The sequence below is a fragment of the Haplochromis burtoni genome, unplaced genomic scaffold, assembly GCF_018398535.1.
Source record: "Haplochromis burtoni strain Fernald_Lab_line unplaced genomic scaffold, NCSU_Asbu1 Contig_34, whole genome shotgun sequence".
Lineage (NCBI taxonomy): Eukaryota > Metazoa > Chordata > Actinopteri > Cichliformes > Cichlidae > Haplochromis > Haplochromis burtoni.
This window is the reverse complement of record NW_024582395.1, coordinates 1,642,759-1,655,184: the sequence shown is the minus strand read 5'-3', so window position 1 is coordinate 1,655,184 and position 12,426 is coordinate 1,642,759. Positions and strand designations below refer to the sequence as shown.

Below are 12,426 nucleotides of genomic sequence, written 5' to 3'. Positions count from 1 at the left end.
TCTTGCATATCGCTTCATCTATTTCTTAGACAGAAAATCATTATCAGTCAGGAAAGACAATTTCCTGCTCCTATGGTCTCTTATACCCTGCCAGTCAAAAGTTTTAGAAAACTGTATGCATTTTTTTTGATACATGTCAATTCATCGAATTACCAGTTAGCAGAAACGAGCCTAAAAAGTGAATAAAACTTCTTTTGAGCGAGTGTATAATTTCGGTTAAATGATGCTGCACAGTGTATGTTGGTAGAAATAGGAACACAACAGCGTTTTGCATATTTGTCTTACAATTTTCAGTGTAAAAGCTTCAAGTGTTTAACTTTGCCAGTTCAATGTGCTGATTACTTTTAAAGTCCCACTATTATATAAAAGATTGGATCATTCAAAACTCTCCACACATTCAAATCTGTTGCAATCAAATGATGTTTAGATTGGCAATTTGCTAAAAACAAGCAAAAAAAAATTGTAATAGATGAGTGGCTAATGCATAACTAATACACACTGATGTAGCAGTCAGCCGTTTGAGAAGTGAAGGTTTTTACATGTTAAGTGTTTTATCAGCAGTGTATAGATTGATTTTCTGCATCTGTCTGAAAAGTTCTACTATTGTGTGCTTAAATCTTCAGGATTTTATGTTAGATATTTGACATAAACACAATTACATTTCTAGTCTGTCACACATAAAAACATATATTTTTGTGTTACTTGGCTACTGTCTTACAAAACAAATTCTCCAAGCTCTATTTAGACTCTTTATCTCTGACAATGTGAACAAACCTCTTCATTTGTAGTTAAAAGGTTTCGCTCAAAGCTTTTAGTCATTTCAAAAGTGGTCACGTTTCCATTTGCCATCGGGAGTAGCTGAAATTTATAGTCTTCTGATAGAGAGTCAAAGGAAGAGGAAGAGAAACACGGCACACACATCCATATTAGACTGCAATGGCAACCAGATGAACTTGTTGATAGAGTACTAAACAAGTCTAAATAGCCTAACACTTGGCTCGTTCTGACAAAGGCATTATCTGACTCTCCAGTTTACCAACTTCACAGCTTAACAAAATGATGTTTAGTCCCATTTGCTTTTCTTTTTCTCCCCGCAGCTATTTCTGACTGCTATATGTTTTCTTTAAAAAGTCTGGAGCCTGTTAAAAAACATTTTAATTCAGTTTAAGCAGGTGGTGTGCCGCTACGTGGCTGCAACACATTATTTGTGTAATGCACTGACAATTAGAGACGACTGATATATCGGACGGTATTAACTATTTCCCAGGATATTGGTATCACCATTTATAATGTCCAATAAATGAAAACTGAAGTGAAGAAGAGTTGAGAAAAACACCCTTCAACTTTCTTATGAATGTTGATGTTGCATAGTTTGTTTACTAGAAGGCACTCTGCATCGACACACTCAACAATCAGCTGATCCGGGCAAAGTCGGATCAGCTGACTAAAGCAAGATTATTTTAAAACTGAATAGTCGTAATAATGTAGTAAGGATTCATAAATAACTACTCACAGCAAATCCTTGAGAAATCTGTTTAAGTTTTGTGTGTCTGGAAAAAAAAAAACATTGACTGATATATTGGATTTTAAACCTCCAAATATCAGTACTGGTATCTGACTTAATATTTCTGTGTGTGTCCAGTTCTGCAGACATTGTAGTCACTCGCACAACTTATATATTCACAGTGGTATGCATCTGTCTGCTTCTATCTTTCCACCTTTTTAAGTTGCGAGAATTAAAGTTGAAGGGGAAGAAGCAGAAATGTGTGTTGGCAAAGTTCTCTTTGATTTGTTGAGCTTTGGAGCTCTCCTCTTTTATTTAATCTGCCTTTTCCTCAGAAATCTCCTCGGACTCTGCAAGGGAGTTTAAACAGCACCGATATGTGTGTCTCAACATAAGATGAAAGATCCAAGCCCAGGTAATCAAATTTAGGATTGTGTAATCGAACAGGACAAGGGGCACTGGATGGGGAGCCATTCCTTCACTCGACGTCTTTCCGATCTTTCACACGCTCAGGCGAACTCACGAAAACACCAGCGTCTTCATTTTTAGCATACTTTACCAGGGTGCCGTTAGTCAATAAATGACATGCTAGCTTCATGTTCTTTTCACCCATCTGGGTCTACTGACTCTTCTTCCCCACGGTGCGTTTTATATGAAACACACTGTAGCTTCAAAGCGGGGTTACTGCCTGTTTAGCCATAATTTGCTATTATGCATGGCATCCAAGAGCATGCTAGAGCCCAAACAGGAACCACATGTGGTGTACTTTAAGCACCCAAAGCTATATATTACATATGTTACATGCTGTACACAAGTTCGTCCCTGGGAGCATGTGCTTACGTGCAGAGAAGCCTGTGCAATACACTGGCTGTAACAGGAGAAAAGAGGTTTAAAAGTGTGGAGAAAAAAGCATAAGATTATTCATTTCCTGTCTCCAGTGGAAAAAAAAGCTTCTGTACCACAAACACACAGTGAAATACATGCACGCGCAAGTGCTTCGTGTATGTTTTCTTTTGTTTTTAACTCTGATCATAGAAGTGAAAAAGTCGGGAGGAACCGATTCAAAGTGAAAGTTCATACGGGTTAATTTTTCCTTGTTCAAGGAAGCTTGTTTATAAAAAAGTTTGACGTAAAATGGATTTCTGCAAATGAGAAAACAACATCAGGGCTAAGTAACTATCTGAAGGTGCTGTCAAAGGCTCTCTTTGTCTTTACCCTCTTCCTTTCATCTTTCTCTCATCCCTCACTCCTCCTCCCACCTTCCCACTCTCATTAGTGATGGTTGTGAGAGTGGAGAACAAAGCCCAGGCCTGCCAATCGATCACCGAGGAGCACTATCAATCGACTCGTGGAGCACAGGTCTCCTCCATCTACCCAACAATTGACGGGTCAAAGATTGATGAGGAAGATTGTTGTGTGTCTGTCTGTGTTTGTGTGTTAATGCAGCAAAGTATGCCTTTATTGGAGCTACACGTAGATTACAGCGAATGTAATGTCATCGTGTTTGACAGCTGTGCATTGCAATTTGTCAACATAGGAAGACAATATCAAAAGAACAACACTTGTGAGATACGCTACGAGTGTGTGAATGTGTATTTACGTATATGCAGCAAGCGGTGTATGCACAAATGCTCTGTGGTATAACAAAGCCCAGAGAAACTGTGAGATATTTGTTTTTGGTGGTTACTCTTTACCTTGGCATTTTGTTTCTGCCCTGGCAGCAGTAAACATGCACACAAGCAAAATTAAATCGTACACTGGCATGGAGTCACACTTTACTCTGGCACGGTGTCGTTCCCTTTCTGTGCCGTGAGTCATGCCGGTGCTGTAATGGATGAATCCTGCCGAAGTCTGACCAAGCATGGGTGTATTCGAGGATTTGTGGGCATGCGTGTATATTGTCAAGGTGTTGTGTAAACACTAGAATTATGTGTCACAGCTGGCCATATGACGTGCCCTGGTTTCATTTCAAATTCTGTCTCTGTGGGAAGACGCTGCTGTCACATTTGCATGAAAAAGGTTGTCAGACTAACACGTTTTCTTGTTTCTCTCCCTCCTCCTTCCCCACCTCCCCTTCTCTGCTCCCCTTCTCTGTCAACAGCTCTGATAGCTATAGGGCAGTACAGCAGCACCATTGAGACTGTTGATGCCGGCTGGTGTAAAGACATCACGGACCAGGGTGCCACACAGATTGCTCAGAGCAGCAAGTCCCTTCGCTACTTGGGCCTCATGAGATGCGACAAGGTAACGAACATTACTCATATCGTTGTCTTTCTTAGAGCCCGTACGCACAAGCCTAAAGGCTGGTCGGGAGGCATCTGGCCACCAACTATCTGACTACGCTGATCTTGCTTTATAGTTCAGGCCCTTGCTCTCACAAACACAAAACTGGAACTTAAAATGAACATGTTCAGTTTATAGCTCAGTTTGATATCATTAGTTGCACCATTACTTTCTTAAAAACAACAATGTCTTCCAGAAATAACTATTTCCTGCATATTGCATGTTATAAATACATAATAGAGTTGTAATAATTTCAATTCTGGGATCAAAAACAGTTTGAATCCAAATATTACCGTAAAGCAGTCCTGATCAGTGATCATTATACACCAATATTTTAGGGGTTTGTTAAACTTGTGGTATATGAAGTATTTTGCCATCTTAAGGTTGTCGAATATGAATGTGCATAAACAACCACAGAGATGTAGTCAAACACATAGATATGAATACGCAAAAGCTCCAGGTTAGGGCCAATTTAAAAGCGTCTGAATGTGGGACGTCGAGTATCTAACTGCAGCCCGTGCCCAGTTTGTCTGTGTGATACATGAGTCACACGGTTGGGTGATAACAGAAGTAAAATGACATGATGACCTGTCTCAAACCTGCTCTGAGATGCCTCTGGGTGTGAGGAGGGACAGTCTTTTCAAAGTCACCCTTACACTTACATCTGGCCTCTTACTTATCCAACCCATAACCTGATGGAAGTACATGTAGTTTTACTGCCATGGTAACAACTCCACCCACGTCGCCAATTGGTTTTGTGGAGCTCCTGTAACACAGATGCATCCACTTAGCGCGGATGACATGAGTGGGATGAGGGCAGGCAAGGAAGGGAAAGTGAAAAGCTGGCTTAACCTAGAAACTGTAGTCTGTACTGATACTGGAGAACCTGGTGTCTTGTTCTGTAGCAGAGTGCACAACACAGGACACCATCCCAATCCTGACAGGCTTCAGTATAGTAAATATAATTGTGTGTTTAATGAGCTTTCATTTCACATTTTACAGTATTCATTTTGGTTTTAGGTGGAGCACATTTAAAAGTCCCTGCTGTGCTTTTGAAAAGTGCAAGTTGGCAGGGAGAAAAACGAGGGAGGAGAGATTTATAGTCATGGCTGCTCAGTGGGCTGGAAACTCATCATTTTTATTTTGTCATTATAAAATCAGTGATATCTGTGTGTCATGGCCTCAAGCTTGACCCTATGGATTTCTATGATAAAAATGAACACACTGAGATCATTAAGTGCGACAAGAACACCAGTGTATCATATTTATCTATTTAGACTGTAATAAAATGACAATATATGAGCATCTGACAGTGACCCTGTATGTAGGGTCTCAGTGATGAAACAGTATACTCAGTTCACATTATTGCAGGCATGAAGGTGCATCTATCATATTTATCTATAAGTAATAAAGACTAACTGCATTACATAGCAAGTGATCACTTAAATTCCATTTTCATCCGGTTCACTACTGCCTCACTGACTCAGTGACCCAATAATCAATAGCTACATCCGTGCTAATAAAAAATTGTGCTCTGGAATGACCCACATCTTTACTGGAATAACATTTTTTCTTAGTTTTTCTCTACCATATGCATTCATGTCTTTCCCATCCAGTGAACAATTCCAGCTGCTTTTCCTTATTTATCTACCCAGTTCTCTTTTCAGATGTGATATTTATACTCACAGTTTAGCCAGAAGGTTGATAAGATAAATAATTACTTTCCCTCTGCTCTGGAGGGGGAATTTGGGGATGACACAGCTAAATAAAGCAGTAATTGATGCTATTAGAGTTGTAATGGAGTGTGAATCGAACAGAGAGAAGAGTTTGACAGTTTCCAAGGTCAAGTACCTCGCCAGCTCTTAATCACACAACAAATTTACTGCATTCTTACTCCTCCCACACATCCTCCGGCTTCCTTTTTTCATATCCGAAACTTTTGATTAGTGAAATACGCCTGGAGTATGCGTTGTTAAGGCTGGTCAGATTTGTAAGGGCAAAGCAGGATTAACTCTTATCCAGGTAATTTCAAGGTTAACCCTGTTTTTAAAAAAGGTGGTTCCCTTCTTACCGGGATGTATCACCTTGCTAACTTATCTTGCAAGCCTAACCTACTCAGGAGCAGATGAGGTTCCAGATTAGAGATCAGCAGGTGTGAAATCACTGCCTACTGACCAATCAATTCTCCAGAAAATGTCACCGTTCTTGAAAGATCCTCCAGTACTCTGAGCAAAAATAGTAGGAGAGTGTAAAATTTTAATGCGTATACATTAGTATATGGTCATAAAACAGAGCATATATGAGAAATTTGCTTCTAGTCCAAACCTAAATTTGATTTCAGTTTTTATTTTTGGCTGTTAAACAACACCAGACCGGCAGCTGAAATAATAAAAACCAAATCTCTTTTTTAAACATGAACTTAATGAAATATTTGATTATAATCCATCAGATTATCCCATGTCGTAATGGTAGAGTTGTAAAATTTGATAAATCTGTCAACTTCCACCGTCAACATTTTTACTGGCTTTTCTCCCTGCCTTAAAGTAGGCTAGACTTTATTAAATTAGTAGTTCTTTAGTCTCACTGATCGAATACTTATAAAGTATGTGCCACTACTTATCCAGGTTACAGATGTTAAGGTAAGTTAACCCAGATAACGAAAGGATATGCTGGTTATGTTAAACTGGCTTTGTTACACAAGCCTCCATCCAAGGCAAACTACTTTGTTTGATGTTGCTGTCTCGCTATTTATGGTAGCAAGAAAGGGTTAGGACTTGGTCAGGAGTAGAGGGAGAGAAAGAGGAATGGGGGTAATACAAAATTTGCTCAGAGAGAGGGGAAAGTGATGTTACTGAGGTTGAAGTGAAAATGAGAGCTATAAAGATAATAAAAGAAATAAAAGCAGCAGAACAAAGGAATTGTGGTTGTCTCAAAGTCACACGACAACACCTTGTTGTCGTGTGACTTTAAGACAACCACAATTCCTTTGTGACAAGGTGTTGTCGTGTGACTCTGCCCCCCCCCCCCAGCACTTGCTTTTATTTCCTTCTTCCCTTCATTTTCTCAAATCATCTGCCCATTCTGCTTTGATATTAGTATTGTTGCTTCTGTTTTATGTTAATTTATTTTACATTTGGGTATTTACTGTTATTAAAATGTCTCTCAAATCCTGATTAGTAATTTTTATCAAGGTCACTTCGATTGGGTTTGTCCCCACATAACTGGAGCCTCAAACGTTTGGCTGTGATAGTGCTTCAGTTCTCTTTGTTATATATATATATATATGTATATATATATGTATATATATATGTATATGTATGTATGTATGTGTGTGTATATATATGTATGTATATAATTTTTAAATAAGATACACATTTTGTCTTACAATCTAAGTTATCAACATTTCATGCACCAATTCTAAATTCTTTGACCTCTGCTTGGCATGAAATTGTAGTTTTTGTAATGTTTGTTGAAACTGCGCCTCCTAAATAAATCAAATCAATGTTTTGAGGTACTTTGCAAATTTGTGTTACTGTAGGCAGTGCTTTCATTATGCTCATAATTTTTTCTGGCATGCATTTGACATTTAAGCCCCTAGCAATGTTGTATCACGCTTTATTTGTGTATCACAGCAGTAAAATCCTAAGGCATGTCCAATTCAATCTCGGGGCAAACTAATCTAATCTTTGCCCTTAATGCACTTCTGGCAAAACATAGAAGCTGGGGGATAACTCTCAATCCCACAAGGTTTGAACATAATGAAAGTCTTGTGCAAATTACTTAAGTTGGAATTTCTCCCAGCCACAGCATCTCTTCTTTATATTAACAAATCCATTTGAATTTTTTTCCTCATGCCTCATTTTATTTAAATCTTCATTGTTTAATAGAAGTTGTAAGGCATAGCTATGTTTTCTGCACTTTTTTAAGCATATTGTTGACAGCGTGAATGACCAACGTACAAGGTCAGCAGTACTTCTGTGAAAAACATGCTTCTGTGCTCATAGGTTGTTCAAGGTTTTTCAACATTACATCACTAATTGTTCTTCAAGTAAATGTCGAAGGTACAACCGTGTTGTCAAACCACTGTTTTCTCATTTGTTAAAAAAAGTTCCCTTACAACGACGGTCAGAGAGTCATCTAATATGAAAATCCCTGTCTACGCTCACTGCTTGATAACTGTCACAACTCTCTGGTTTTTTGCTCCCCATTGGCGCTCTGTTTTGTTTCTCTAATTGTTTGACGTTACCCTGTGGTAAGAGTAGACATCATATATTTTTCATTGGTGTTGCTTTTTGTATATGTATTCCCCAACCGGTTGGCAAGTGGTTGCTAGCAGTTGCTACAGGTAATTGGTCACAAAGAGTTATGTGACGGTGCACTGAAAACCTCCTTGTGATTGTTTTAATTGGCCACTTTGCATGTAAATGACAACTTGTTTTACATTGCCAACTGTTTGATACATGATAGAGAAATGCAATAAGTCCATTGCAAACTGGAAACAGAAAGCACTCGCCTTCAAGGTAAAAGTTGCGCCTTCGAAACATGTTAGCTGCAGGGGTGAGACACAACCCTGGCTTTGAAGACAAGCGGTCTCTGTTTCCAATCTTTGTCACCATTTTTCAAGTTTCACAGTTGTTCAGCAAGTCCTTGGCAAACATTTGAAGAAGCTAATCATATTCTATGCAAACTATGGGTGACCGCAACAAACTGTTAGCAACTGCAAGGAGTGTTTTGGTGCAGCGACCAGCAACCTCCAGCAATAATCCACCCACTTGGTGGGGAATTACACATTATTCCCTTGAAACAGTGGTTTCTAGGCCTGTGTGACTGAGGCCTGATAAATGTACAAACTTAAGAAACAACCCCAGCATTAACAAATTAGCCGACTGCTACATAAGCCTTTTTGATACTCCCTAGCCCAAAATTATTTTTCTGTACATACCAACCAGGAATGTTTTCAGTCCAAAAAATAAATTGTTATATATGCTTACACAGAGCGGTCTGCTAATGTTATTAGTTGCTTCTTGTCTCGTGCTGTGTTTACAGTGTTGTGGACATATTGCAAATATTCAAGTTAATGTTTCCCTTACAAGGACTGTGTTTGGTTTTTGTTCAGGATGTGTGTTTTGTGGAAATTTAGTGCAAATATCTGTCATTTGCTGGAAAAATTGAATACGTTACGTTGTCTTCTTGCCCGTCAGGGCTTTTCTAAACTTGTCAATATTACATTTAGGCAGGTTGTATAATTTACATTTAACTATTCAAAATAAGCATAATTTCAGACTTCTGCCCCCACAATCTTTCACACTAACTAATGGAGTTAGGTTTCAGAGTGGGTCCTGTCAGTCTTACACAAACACAATCTTGTGTTAACCTTGACACATGGTGCGGACCAACCAGTCAGCTCAGTGCCTGAGCAGCACAACCCAGCCTGTGTAAATTTGTTTGGAATTGTCAAAACGCTGGGAATTTTAATGTAACAGCCTCCCTGAATGTCACCGGATTTAGAAAGTGTAGAATTCATTTAAGAACTGTTAACAGGATCCAGCTGGCTCTCCTCATGTGGAGCAGTGTGAAGGATCGATTTCCTTCGTCACAGTTTATACAAACGTGCTTCTGTACTGTATACATTTTAAAGCAGGGGAGCTTGAATTGTGTGTCTACTGCTATTTAGGGTGATACGAGGGATTTTTTCTTCTTTGTTTTTTTTTTTTTTTTTAAATCTGTTCAAACACAGACTTAGCACAGGCACAGATGTGAGTAAAATCTATTTGATTTCTTATCTAGTTTCTACCTTCAGTGGCTAAACCATATACATTTTGTCCTACTGACTTTTTACCCCTTCTGTCCTTCTTCAGAAGGGCTCTGTCTGAAGGATTTCCTTTGTGTCACAGTGTGTTTATACACCCTCGAATGCAACGTGTCTGCGTGTAACAGTGTGTGTTCTCTGAGAGGAATTCATGTTATTTGCTGTTAACACAGCTCATAATGGAGCATTGAAATCAGAACCCCTAGGCTCGGGAAAATGGCGTGCTTCGCCTGCCTCAAATGATTACACCCCTCTGCCCTCAGGGCAAAATGACCCCGTTCTGACGAGGGGAAAGAATGCGATTGATCCAGACTTGCCTCAAAATAATCAAATCAATTCATTTTTTTCCCTCTTTCTGCTATGACTGTGCCAGTCTTTCAAAGTAATCAGACTCAGGGAAAAAGTGCCTTAATCTTCTGAAAAATGAATCCTTTTTGTTGCATGTGTCAATCTGTGTGTCTCAGAAAAGAGCAGCTCCTCAGTAAGTCTACTGTTAAGTGTTAGATCTTCTGTGTGGGAAGGAATCATCTTTCTGCATTCCAAAAACACAAAGCAACATTATGTTTTAATCCACGCGATGATTGTAACTAGAACACTATCTTCAGAGGTCTTTTTTAACTAAAATTATAGGAATATGACAAAAGCATTCTCCCGCCCTAGGCAGAGACACAAGCACACAATAATATGCTAAACTAACACAAATCCACATAACTACACTCATGCTTCATTAAGTACAAATTGCTAGTATCAGGTTGGTGCCTTTTTTGCCATCGAAACTGCCTTTATTTTTCATGGATTCAACAAGTTGGTGGAAAGTATCCTTAGAGATTTTGGTCTATATTGATATGACAGGATCACACAGTTGTTGCAGATTTGTCAGTTGCCCTTCCATGATTGAAGTGTCCCTTTCAAAGAAACCAGTTTGAGATTATTTCAGCTTTGTGACATGTCACATTGTCCTCCTGGAAGCAGCCAGAATCAGAGAATGGGTATGATATGATCATAAAGGGATGGATATGATCTGCATCAATACTCTGGTAGGCTGTGGCGGTTAAACGATTCTCATCTGTGGCTAAGGAACCCAAAGTGTGCAAATCCATCACATCATTACACCATCACCACCTGCCAAACTTTTGATACGAGGCAGGATTAATCATTGTTTTAATATTGTTGTAAATTGCCAACCTACCATCCGAATGTTACAGCAGAAATCAGATCAGGCAACTGTTTTTCAATTGGTAAGCCCGTGTATACTCTAGCCTCAGTTTCCTGTCCTTAGCTGACAGGAGTGACAACCGTGTGGTCTTCTGCTGCTGTAGCCCAGCTGCTTCAAGTTTCCACACGTTGTGTGTTTAGAGATGCTCTTTTGCACACCTTGGTTGTAGCAAGTTGTTATTTGAGTTCCTGTTGTGTTTTTGTTCTGACCTCTGGCATCAATAAAATATTTTCGCCCAGAGAGCAGCCACTCGCTGGATAGTTTTTCTCTTTCAGACCATTCTCTGTAAACTTTGGAGATGGTTGTGTGGGAAAATCCCAGTAGATCAGCAGTTTCCAAAATTCTCAGGCCAACCCATCTGGCTCCAAAAGCCACGACTTATTCAAAGTCACTCAAATCACCTTTCTTTCCTATTCTGGTGCTAGTTTTGAACTAGGTTGACCTGCTGGTATGTGATTGGCCAATTAAAGTGGAAGGTGAGTGCTAACTTTTTTCTTTTTTTTTGGACAACCACAAGGAAGTTTCCAATCACATGGGAAAGAGAAAGAACAAAGATTTTTACTGATCTGTACAGCGCCTAGTAATGTTCAGTGTGCTCTTATCTCAACACTGTATTCATATCTCTGTTAAGTTGCTTTTTTCTGTAATGGGCCCTCCTGGCCTGCGAGTTAAATTTTGTGTCTTCTTTCTTTCTGTATATCTCACTTTTGGGGATTTTTGATCTTATTCAGACTTGGTGGAATATTTTCTTTAGAAACATTTTCACAGCTTGCTCAAATGTACCCTTTTTTTTCTCATTTTCTTTCTTCCTCTGTCAACTCCCTAAACTTCTCATGTGCTTTGTCTCTTTCCTCCTCTCTTTTAACCCCATCTAGTCCCCCTTCTCCTTTTTCACTAGTTCTTCCCCTTCTTTCTTCCCCAGCTACGTTTCCACTACTTCATTAGAGTGAAAACAAATGGGCAGTCAAGGCTGTGAGAGAAGCAAACTCATGCAGTCAGCATGAAGCTGGACTATGGAAAATAATGACACTGACTGCTACTGGCCTCTTCAGGGACAGCTGGTGAAGAAAGTTAGAGTTATCATAGTAATAATGAGAAGAGGGGGAGGAGAAGAGAAAGTAAAATGAGGGTTGGCCTTGTGGTTAAAAGGCTAAACAAAAAATTTCACAAATGACAGAAACCAAAAGAAAATAATAAGAAAATTAGATAATATGGAACAATTGAGCGTGTACTGGGTATTCCCTTTACAAATTGCCCCACCAAAAAGTGTTTTGTGTAAGCAGTTTTGAAGTGTGCTTCCATTACCTGAACTGAGGTGGAGCGGTGTTTGGGGAACACGTATGAACACTGCTGTACCCCTAGATAGAGCAACCAGACAGACCTTGTTAAAAGAACAGACATCCCAATCAATATGGTCGTTCCACCGGTGCATCCAGCTGCCAGGGACTATACACTGATAGGCACGGCACAGCAATTTGCAGACATAAACAAGGGCCTAATTGTTCAGGGCCTGGAGGTTTGGACTGAAGAAAACAAAGATGAAGTATGGTGAAGAGTTAGGAGGCATTTTAACTCTCGTTTAGGAAATGAGAGTTTGGGAGTTCAGTAAAACTT

The 12,426-nt window shown here is 39.4% G+C and overlaps 1 protein-coding gene across 1 annotated transcript in view; it reads left to right on the top strand.

The window, feature by feature from the left end:
- fbxl17 (F-box and leucine-rich repeat protein 17) overlaps positions 1-12,426 on the top strand; it is a 230,662-nt gene that overhangs the window by 202,382 nt on the left and 15,854 nt on the right. Inside the window, exon 10 of the mRNA XM_005919018.2 lies at positions 3,606-3,748. Coding sequence (XP_005919080.1) covers positions 3,606-3,748 — 143 coding nt within the window. The remainder of the gene's footprint in view (positions 1-3,605; positions 3,749-12,426) is intronic.